We start from the raw sequence: 11,657 nt of genomic DNA on the forward strand, positions 1-11,657 counted from the left end.
ATACTTCTAGCAAAAGGCAGCTTAATTCCTCTGAAGTTGAGAGTTTCTTGGACCTGTGCTGTCAGTAAGTAATTTTTATGACTCATTTTAACATAATTGTATATATTGTACAGGATAGCAATCAAGTCTGAATTTTATTTGTACACTTAATATCTAGCTCAAATAATGGTTAATGTTATTGTCGATCCCGATAGCTGTTTGGTGGTAATAACTAATGGAGATCCAAATAATCCATGAAAAATAGCACAAAGCTACTGAGCTGCTTGGTTTGATACTCAGCAAAGTTTGACAGTTAATCTCCTAAACCCATCCTTGTGACATTCACTGACAATTGTTGAATTTTTTTCTCACAAAACAGGGCAACACTAGTCAACTCTTATTTTAAGACAGTTACTACCTGAGAATGTTCTTGACAATTTTTGTATTTTATGCGTTTGCTTAATTTGTGATATTTTGTTTAATTTTGAAATTTGTGATATTTTGTGTTTGCTTCATTTTGAAATTTGTGATATTTTGTGTTTGCTTCATTTTGAAATTTGTGATATTTTGTGTTTGCTTCATTTTGAAATTTGTGATATTTTGTGTTTGTTTTTTGTGTTGAAAATGTAGTGTACAACTTATGGGTAAAATATCTAACCCGTGTAGTTTTCACTGTATCAACCAATACAATCAATAATCTGTGATTTTTATATTTATTCATGATTTCTATTTTCTTTGTATCATTATGTGTCCACAATGTAAAACCTCACTTTACAATCCAGTTTAAGAAAACACAGCAAAATGTCATACACTTTAATAAGTACAGGTAGTATTTACAATATGTACACCATAGCACAATACTAACTTTGTCATCACTACTGTATACTTTTCATTGATTAGCAAGTATTTACATTGTGAATAAGACCATATTGATTCTGAAGTAAAAGAATAAAAAAAAATGTCTGATACGCAATAAACAAATTCAAGTAGGCGTGCCTTGATACATACTAGTTTGACTACGATCGTGGTATAGAGAGGTATGCGAGAACCACTTCACAGGTGCATCATGGTCCAAGACTGAAGAATACGTTTTAATACACTTGTCAGTTATGAGAGCCATGGGTTGGGGGCGCAATGCCAGTCAATTATCGATATCAAACACAAACTATACATGTTCATAAATGTCTCAGTCCAGAAGACGCAGGCTAACTATGGGGACTTTAAGGGTCGGAGCCATTGGTTTCTTCCTCCATATCTTTACACATTCATGTTTGGTCATCAGCCTTTTGTGGAAGTGGACACTAGACCTAAGAGCGTTCACCGTGTCTGAACTCATACTCACACTTTCGGTACATCGTGTCCAACCACTTCAAAATATCTGTCAAAAACAGGCATGGGCACCTCCGACACTGAGGACAAATATTCCTCAATCTCAGCGTCCCATCTGTTCTCTCAGTTCTGTCAGTTTTATTACACTAATCCCTTACGACCAGGGTGACGGGGCTAGGCCTGATAGTGCGCCTAATTCCAGGTACTGCATCCATGGAGTTTTAAAAAACAAAGTCGCGTTTGGAGAGAGAGAGAGAAAAAAAAAGAAAAAGCTGCACTCCACCATAACCAGGACTTATTCTCTTCATCGTGATTGCTGGTGGCGTATACAATATGGTGCGTGTCCTCCTCCATCTCTTTGTTTTGCCCTCAGTCTCTGACCTAGCAGACCGAGCCCGCGCTCTCTCTCCTCCCCTGCTTCTTCAGCAGCTGGATGCGGTTGTGGACGTAAAACTTGATCGCCCGCCAGTCTCGCTGGTTGCTGACCAGCAGGGGGCAGAGTTCCAGGCAGCGCTCGCAGTCTGCCTTGGCGGGGACGCGCAGTTCCACGATGTTCCTCTTCAGGTGAGTCTCCACCGCCACGCGCTCCGCCTCCGACCAGGGACGCTTCAGCACACCGCGCTTCCCTGAGAGATTGGGAGGGAGGTGTTACAAAGAGTACATGGATGGATACGGAAAGAATAAATGCCCGGTGTAGAATATGTGCTCCACTGATCCTGTTCCTAAGGCATATCTGTAGCCTGTATAGAATCAAATTAACATCAACAGCTTGTCTGACGCTTGGCAAATCGGAGCTAGTCTGCCAAGCTAGTCGGAAGCCAAGATCAAACAGACACAGATCTATCAACCTACACACCAAAAACACAGATGGTTACCTGATTTGGGCTGAATACACCTCCTTTTATGGACACTGGCTAGCGATGGGTTAACTGATGAAGGAAGGGGTCCTCTCTTCTTCCGTGGGGGTCGGCCTGGTCCTTTCTTCTTCACCATCACCTCTGTCTTCTCCTTAACCTCCTCCTTCTCCCCCTCCGCCTCCGAATCCTCTGAAAAGGAGTCTGCTGAGTTGCCAGACATCACTGTAGACAGACATATAACAGAGAAGGTAGCTAACTCAAATGACTAACACACAACGGACAATTTCTGGCAAATTGGTTGTGATCTGGAGTAAACCTCAGGGACAAGCTGCAATACTGTTACTAAATTGGTTCCTTACTGAATTGGTTTCTTTTTGTCCTTAAATGTAATTTAAGTGGAATGGCATGAAATACCACCTATACACGTAACTGGTTTCACTGTATAAACAATTATTTTTCCACTCAAATGAAATAAATGCAACAAATCTTGATACTTCTTGTGATCTAACTCCAGGCGGACATGCTGCGAGCTCACCCGTTGGTTCTTACTTTACAGAAACAGAAGTTGCACTTAAATGTTATTTAGGTTGCATGGAATACCTACTGATGGGACCCTAGAGGCCTCACTATTTTCTACTGAAAAAAGAAAAATGCATGACGTGATTTCTTACCATCCAACTCAAGACAGATGTGCTGCAGGCTCATTCCTCGGAAAAGCACGCCCTCCCTTTCTCCATAAAGCACCACCCGACCAACGCGGCCCATCAGCGCCGGGTCCCGGACGATAGCGGAGCAGTTCTGGGTCACATGGTACTCGCGCTCCAGGAAATCCTCCAGACGTTTGGCGGCGCCGGCCCCTGGTGTGCCCTGGCCCTCTCCCTCCTCTAGTAGTAACAACTGGGTCAGGATGGCCACCTGCCGCCGCACCCGTGTCGCTGTCAACGCCCCGGGGTTCTTGGCCCCACTGGTCCGCGCCAGGTTTCGCAGAAGGTCCGTGCCCCGCAGTGGGGTGGCAGGCGAGTGGTAGGGCCGGGAGAAGACGTAGGGGCTCTCTGGGTCCACACCAACGTTGGGGCTGGTTTGGAGGAGCAGCTCCAGGCAGGACTCACAGTGTGGCGGGAGGATGAGCGGTTGGATGCGGCCGCGCTTGCCCAAGACACCGGCCCGCGGAAGGTGACAGAGGACTTGGCGCTCGAAGGGGGAGAGGAGGGCCTCCGTGCCAGTTGGGGAGCTGGTGGTGGAGCTGGCCTGGGGGGTGGTACGGTTGCGGTAGTCCTGGATAGTGAGTTTGGCCACCTCACACTCGCGGTGGCGATTGTAGAGGATGAGCAGGGAGAGGCTGGAGTGGCAGAGCAGGCGCCAGGCCTCAGCAGAATGGGGGGAGCGGGTTAGAGACAGGAAGGACGAGTGCTGCTGGCGGCGGAGGTAGAGGACCAAACAGGAGAGGGAGGAGAGAAGTGGAGACATGTGATGTCTGTGAGAGCTGCAAACAGAGAGAGAGAATACTGCTTTAAACAGCACAACATACTACCCAACACCCCAAAACCTCACAAATAAATCTCTAATTGCTAAAAAAACAAAAAGTATTACTTTTCAGCAGTGGTTATCATCAGATACTCAGAATGGAGTATCACTGACAACAGTGCTTTAATGTTTTCCAAAGTAAAACAACATTTATCCAACCACACCTTGCAACCTCTCCATTCTTCTCCTCTGGGACATCATCCTCCCCTTCTCCACTCAGCTCTAGATCTTCATCTGGATCTACGTCTGGCTCTGGAGTTGGAGGAGGAACCAGCTCTTCTTTACTTCTTGAGCACTCCTCCACCTTCTGCTGCTCTTCCTGCTTCTCTCTCTTCATCCTCCGACCCCTCCTGGGAGCGGGCGGGGGAGGCGGTGGCGACGGACTCTTCACCCGTGGCGCTATCGGGGCCGCCGCTCGTTTAGAGGTGGGCAGTGTTAAGCTGGGCGCCTTCTTGGTGGCGGCTGGCTGAGCCGAAGAGGGCGGGGACAGGGAGAGCGAGAACGAGACGCCGCCCGTGCTTGAGCGAGTAGTGGGTGATTCCCTCTCCCTGGAGAAGAGGGGGGGCGGGGCGGGGTTGGAGGAAGAGGGCTGAGGGACAGCGAAGGAGTGAGTGTGAGCGGTGGAGGTGGACGACGATGAGGGGTGAGGGTGTGAGGCACTGCCGTTGGAGGAGCTGTGCGTGTGGAGGTGCGCCAGCTCCATGGCTGTTCTGACCTCGGGCTGGTTGGCGTGGTGCTTCTCCAGGTGGCGTGCCAGAGAACGATAGTGGCGGCCGCAGTATGGGCAGTGCTGCCGCCGGCTCACCGTGGCCCCGCTGGAGCCGCCAATGTTTATGTTAATGTTATTGTTGATGTTGGTGGTTGGGGGTGCCAGGGCGCCGACCGGGGGCTGCGACTGGGATCTGGCTGGGGGCGCGACGGGTGCTGGGCGGGAAAAAGACGAACAGGGGCGCCCGGGCCCTCTGGAGGCGGTGGCCGTGGTCTTCTTCTTCGAATTGACCACCGCGGCAATCTTGCGTTTCTTGCGACGGCGTAGAATCCGGCCCCTCATCTCCTCCATTTCCTCTTCCTCATCGTCGTCGTCGTCATCATCGTCTTCCTCCTCTTCGTCCTCCTCGCGGTCGGAGTCACTGGGCTCGGAGTGGGTGAGCGGGGAGGATGAGGGCGACAGCGACCAGGAGGGGGTAAGGTAATCAGAGACGGAGAGCGACAGTGGGTGGGGGCCACCCTCCTCCTCCTGGTTAGACGCAGATTTTAAAGAAAACCAACCGCATTAGCTCAACATCGAGAAATATAAACAGGTTGTACATTTTAAGTGAATACACACAAGTTAAACATTCCTTGTACCAAATGCAGTATTTACGTAAAGTGACTGACCATGGCATTCTCGCCCCAGTCCGTCAGGCTGTAGTCCACTGTGATCTCCTCCCCTTTGGCGATGTCTCGGATTGCTATGACGACCAACCGTACCTGCGTGCCGCAGTGGACCTCTCGAATCCGGCAGTTGGGTGGGGGGTGGAAGAGCACAGGTCCCCGGACGCCACTGGCCCCCTCCTCACCCAGCTCCGGCACACTGAGGAACATAAACTGAGATTAGAAATGCAGATCCCTTACCTACCAGCAACGGCTGATGGTAGCCATGCGGCCCATCACAGTTACCATGGTGAGGGTCTTCCTTACCAGAGCTGGGCGGGGTCAGCCAGGTAGTAGGGACTGCCAGGTGGAGGGAGGCGGTCCTCTGCACCCTCTGGGTATTGGCCATCACCTGGGCAAGAGTGGCCTGGTTAAATCTAGTACATCTAAATTCTTTTGTGATTCTCTATTGATCCCTGACCCAAGGCTTGTGTTTGAGAGACAGTTTCCTACTCACTACAACACCCTGCTAATATGTGCATTGGTACACTTTACATTCTTCATCAGTACCGGGAGTGGATAAAAACACCAACAGCAGGTGAGTGAGTGTGTGTGTGTGTGTCTGTATATGTATATATATATACCAGGGCTGTAGCTGTGTTCTGACATGCTCTCCTCCTCCTCATCTTCTGTTACATACGCTCGGTCACACACCTTCACAGGTGTTCCCTTCCTTTTTCTCCCACACACACGCCTACAAAAACACAACCAGGGCTTCATTTAGCACAGTGATACATTCAGACAAAGCAATGCTCAAGATTGTACTACTGTAAATGTTTGGACAGAGGGCAGCTGAAGTGAGCCAAGCATGCAATGTCTGTGGCAAATCAATACATCAGTCTGTTCACAGTACTTCTCTATCAGGTAGGTGAATCATTCAAATCAACGACCAAAAGGCTCTGAACTGTTTAACTGATTGCGATAGTAGCAGAGATAATGAAGATGATACTGATACTTAGAGACAGTGATGATGATGATGATGGTGGTGCTGATGATGACGATGCTACACATCATGTGCAGCCTCTGCTTCATTGTGAGTCTTTTTCTAGTCTAGTCTTATTTGCAACATTTTTCAACTGTGAGGAATTCTAACCCCTTCAGAAAAATGAAAATTGTATGATCTATTTGTAATGCCATCATAGATGACTTAATGTGGGAATCTTCCAAACAACTGGTATTGCTAGTTTTCGTATCTGGTGCATATAGGAGACGAAACGCATGCCCCAATAAATTTAAAAAAAAGACTGAGAACACACACAATGTCTTGACTTGAACATTTAAATTTGGAATGTTTGAGTTTTGATGTTCAAAATTAGATTTATTATAATGTGCAAGTGAAGACAGTGCGCAGGTGTCATTTAAATCACGACACAACATCAAATCCGTTTCACTGGAACTACATTGATTGTAGCCTGACCATAAACCTTGGGTAGTGTAAACAGACAACTAAACATATGTTTTTATCTGTTTTATTATGATTGTTATTAAAACACTCGAACTGACTCCACTCCTTCGTTCTATCGTCAGTCAGACTTTGTAAGTCAGTTACAGATACTTGTATTTACACAACAAACCATCCATCATTCATTCATTCATTCATTCAGACTCGTGACAGGCAGAGTGCAACTGTTTCTGATGCATTTTGTTCATGGTCAGCAACTTTGTTTACTCCAAAGCTAAATAGCCACGAGTCATCTACAACAGTGGTTCTCAACGTGGGGTCCGTGGACCACCAGGGGTCCTTGAGGGCGTCCCAGGGGGTCCCCAGCAAATGGATGAACTGTTAAACTTCACCACTATTTCATTTACAAGAAGTTAACACAGTTGGAGAATGTAGAAGAATGACTGTTGTGATCATAGTTTCACTGTTATCTCTCGACCTACAACACAGGTAGTCATGGGATTCTGGACAAAATCATATCTAACAATAAAAATATTCTCAGATTTGGGTCCGAGAGACAAAATCATCAAATGGGGGTCCGTGGCTCTAATGTGGACTAAATTATGGGGTCCTTGATATGAAAAAGGTTGAGAATCACTGATCTACAACAGCTGACCAGTGTTATAGTATAGTAATACTGACGTGCGTGCTTTGATAAAGATTATACGCAGAGATCTGTAATCTGAGAAATCAAAGCTACGACGGGGCTGGTCCACAAGTGGATGACCGGGCGGCGAGCAGACCACTAGGTTAAACACCCAACAGTTAGCTGGTGATTTCTGATGGGTGCATGCTAAGCTTGCTAAACCACAGCTAGCCAGCTAGCTTTCAGTAGCTAACGTTAAGCTAACAGAATGACTTCTTTCCCGACAAAACATCAAAAATCAAAAGCTGACTGTTGATTATGGATCGAGGCAGCTACGAGAAGATACAAGCCTGCAGAACGCCGCAACTGCGCCCCAAAACCAAACAAAAATCACTTTCCCTGCTCCGTTTTATTTTGCAACATAACGTTAAAATCATGCACGCGAATAAAGGCTTGGAACTAAACAAACATGCACGCTCGCAGCGCGTGCGTTTCTGGCTCTTGATATTTGCTAACAAATCCCTAGTGAAAACACCCGGTGCGGCGACGGGGGCTCGGTTCACTCACCCCCGTGGCGGCGGCGGCTTGCTCCCATCTCCGTCGCTGTCGAGAGTCGGTGGCTCCCGGTAGTCAAAAGGCGACCGTACGTTCTCCGCCATTAGGACTCCCTTCCCTACCTCTCGCGCTCCGGTAGATTGCACAATGCGCATGTGCAGAATATCCTTGGGGGTTCTAATGGTAAAATGGGGTACACTTCTAAAGAAAATAAAGACTTAAAACCCCAAAATTCAGATTTATTGGATGCTGCGAATGAAATGTGATTGTTGTATTTGATGGGGCGCTGTGATCTTTCATCTATCCATCTGGAAGTGCAGTCATACCAGTGTTTTGCATTCAAGTTGGCCCATTTCAGGTTTAAGAGAATCCAACATAGGCACAATGGATATGACTCAGTTTTAATCTTCACTGCACATCCAGTTATCAACAGACAGATTAAAGGAAAACATGGCATAGAAAAAAATCACCATACCAGCAGGTCTGGAACCATAAAGTCACATCTCATTCATCTATTATCAGAGTATTCTGTCAGTGTATGCTGTAGTGGACATTAAACACTAAGTGAAGGAGTTTGGTGCAGACTATTTGACAGTTTTGGCTACAGGCGGTACAATCCTACTGTACAATATTAATCTAATAGTCCAAAAACTGTTAAAACAATATAGCAGCACGTTCAAGTATGATTATACAACTTTTAAGAGAACTTTCTGGACACAGCAGCAAACATGACACTCGATAATCACAGATTGTGCCAAACCAAAAACAACACAAGCATAAAGTCAGTCTGTACATGAAAACATGAAACATATTGGGTTTGAGTTGGAATTATTTTGCTTAGATATGATGATAATGTAGTACATTAAAAGCTACATAGCCAACTTCATCTGCCAATATGGCTACAGATTCAGTTGCACTTCAGTCACAGTTTATCAGTCATATCATTTCTGGCTACATTCTAGCAATTAGTTTGATTCTGGCATGTTAGTAACAGCAGATAATTTGTCATCACCTAGTAAATCCACTTAAATAAAATAACTTATACACTGTATACAAAAAAAACCTTTTCAACCAACTCTGCCACTGCACAAAGCAAACCAACCTTAATGGGACTAAAAGTTTGCACACACCTTTATGTCAAAGGAATAGGCAACTGTGGCAAACTAGAGGTCATTTTAACACTTGCTGTGGAAATACCAATGTCTGGGAAAAGCTGTCTGGTGGACTTTGTTAAAAAGGGCTTAGCTGTGATTTTAGTTAAGCAGTACAGTTTGCAACCTCCAGCATTCACAGAGTACTTTCATATCACATATTTTTTCCATTTGGAATACATCAAAGCTGGCTGTTAGAATTTGGGGTCAGTTCATAGTTGCTGTTGGATAAAAAAAGAAAAACACATTATATTTCTTCCATCCCTTCCCTCTCTGTGTGTAGGACGTGAAGGGTCTGCGCAGCATGGTCCGCCCAATGGATGAGCTCCAGCAGCACTCGATAGGTCCACATTTTGACCGCGAAAGACCCCACAGCACCATCAACTTCCTACACAGAAGACAGCGATGAAGGTCTTTGGCACATAAACGTTACATATGTACATATGAAAGCAAGAATAACACAGGGTGTCCAGTGGATAAATAGGAAAGTGCTATCATCCATGTGCTGTAACTGCACTTTAAAATTTGCTTATGTTGTGTTCATACTATTATCCCTTCTCTTTCACTGTCCATTTTGACTGTACCATCTGAAAAACTCATACTATTCTGAGGAAGACTGTCCACTTTCTTTGAAAAACCGGACAATGAGATCAGAGAAAACCGTGGGTGGTCAGAGCAGGAAGAAGAAGAGGGAAATATGCAACACACCTTATGAACCGGTTGTGACACTATATGGCCATTTCTACTTTGAATATACAGGCACCTGAGTCATAGTTTGACTTAGTCCCTAAGTCAAATGCATTCAAATACAAGCAAAGATGTCCTGTGACATCGGAGGGATTAAGTGAATGACTTGGGTCTAAATGTACATGGATGATGTTTTTCTTAACATTGGTCATATTCAAGTCTCGGTATTAATCAATTCCACTGTTGGCCTACATGAAAGAGCCTTGTATAACGTGGGGCTGTGTGGTGTATTGACTCCTAAACTAATACTTACGTTGTGGGGCCCTTTTATGCTGAATATGAATGTGAACTATGACGCTGATTTTTGTTATGACACCCTGATGAAGGCATATAGCATGCTGGTGAAAAACTTTAACTGCATGGAGAAAGGAGGGGCTTATGGACTACCTGCCCTATTTTGCCCTATTACATACTGTACCTCATTGCACTGGTCGTCTGGAGTGACATCCACGGTCGTGTCCTCAGTCTCCACCAGCACCCTGGTGCTGTGGAGCAGGTGCTCCAGCCTGGCCCGGACGTTCTTCCTCATGGACTCGTAATCGCCCTCCAGCTCACCCATCTCCTCCTCCTCCCTCAGGATGAGACAGTGGAGCAGCCCCAGACACTGGCGCAGAGCCGAATGCAGCAGCTGCACCTGCTCTTCGGTGCCGGGCTCCTCCGAGTCTGGGCAGAGGGACACTATGCGGCCCCCATCTGGGGCGTGGTCCGACAGGAAGCTCTCCCTTTCCCTCTGAAAGGACAAGAGGAGGATGAGGAGGGGAGATATTAGGCGTGGGGAAAGGAGGAGCGAGAGGTAGAAGGCTAATTGATGGTGGAGAAATTTTGTTTACATGATGCTGAGTGAAAAGGAAGAGAACTGATACAAGGCACCACTGGCCTTGCACTTTTGTCCTTAATTTTGTGTCAGATCAATTATGAATCTAAGACTAAGTGACAACAATATTGATTATATTGATCAATTAAGAGGTGTTCTAAATGTTAGATGAGGTAGAGAAGCATGACAGCAGGAAGATCTAATACACTCTATCCATTAGGCTGGGACCCCAGGGAAAATGGATGTGTGTGTGTGTGTGTGTGTGTGTGGGGGGGGGGGGGTCTTTTAGGATGATTAAATTAAGCCCTGCAGTATTACTCAGTCCTTTTAAGAAAACAGTGCACATTTATAAATGTAGAGTGCCTACACTGGGAGAGTCAAATATATCATTCAAACTCGACAGGTAGCTAGCTACCTCATACAAAAACATGGAACGGAAAATATGGCATGTTCGCGCATACTCTGACAAGTAACGGGACGGGGCGTCTATCACACACAGCCAGGCGAATGGGAGCGAAGTGTAATGAGCGTGTAAACTGATACTCACGTATAGCTGGAGGAGGTGAGTGCATTCCTGGTGCAGTAGCCGGGCAAGGGCCACCGCTCTCCCGGTCCGCGAGCGGCCAGGCACCTTCATGTCCAGCACGTCCCCGGTAATCCGCTGCTCCTGCTCTGCCATTTGCACTCCAGCCCTGTTATAGGTGGGTTAGCGGCGAGCTGGATGGAGACCGAGCAAAAATAATTCCCCCCACGTCGGTGAATTCAGAAGCCGTAACAATGTTAGTTTCACTCCTTTAGCGAATCTTTTGAATTCCTGACGGGTTTTGAGCACGAGCCGGGTGCCTTGTAGTTGTCAATGAAGCATGTTTATGTCGATGTTCATGTTGGCATGCACGCAACGCAGTGGGATTTAATTGGTTCCGCAAGCCACAGGGGCGTTTTTAGGGGGACGCACAGGAGGGTTGTTTTTCCCCAAAAACGTCACCATGTGGCCCACCCATTCTTACAAAAATAATGGGAATAACTGTTTGAAATTTCTAGCAAAATCCTAGCTTTTGCACTGGTTGCATATTGTATAAATAGGATTAATCAGGATATTTCGTTTTCGTGACGTCAGCTGAAGCTAGAAACTCATCAATTTGGGATTTTTTTTTCTTTAAAAAAAGATAGTAATCCCATGATACATTTTAGAATGATTTACAAATATCACAGCACAACTATAAAGTGCATATAATACCCTGTAGGAATATTATAGCGATGT

The 11,657-nt window shown here is 46.1% G+C and overlaps 1 protein-coding gene across 1 annotated transcript; it reads right to left on the bottom strand.

Annotated features, from left to right (window-relative positions):
• Positions 1–1,668: 1,668 nt before the first annotated feature.
• Positions 1,669–7,806, bottom strand: LOC139657845 (synaptopodin 2-like protein). The gene is made up of 8 exons (XM_071535789.1): positions 7,697–7,806; positions 5,687–5,796; positions 5,370–5,454; positions 5,067–5,262; positions 3,854–4,926; positions 2,837–3,648; positions 2,184–2,387; positions 1,669–1,934 (listed from the first exon to the last, which is right to left on the bottom strand). The coding sequence occupies exons 1-8, from the start codon at positions 7,786–7,788 to the stop codon at positions 1,690–1,692; spliced, it is 2,817 nt and encodes a 938-aa protein (XP_071391890.1). The 5' UTR covers positions 7,789–7,806; the 3' UTR covers positions 1,669–1,689.
• Positions 7,807–11,657: the final 3,851 nt, after the last annotated feature.

The sequence above is a fragment of the Centroberyx affinis genome, unplaced genomic scaffold (assembly GCF_046629955.1).
Source record: "Centroberyx affinis isolate AG114_WGS23_722 - 3 ecotype Tasmania unplaced genomic scaffold, CSIRO-AGI_Caff_v1 ptg002764l_1, whole genome shotgun sequence".
NCBI lineage: Eukaryota > Metazoa > Chordata > Actinopteri > Beryciformes > Berycidae > Centroberyx > Centroberyx affinis.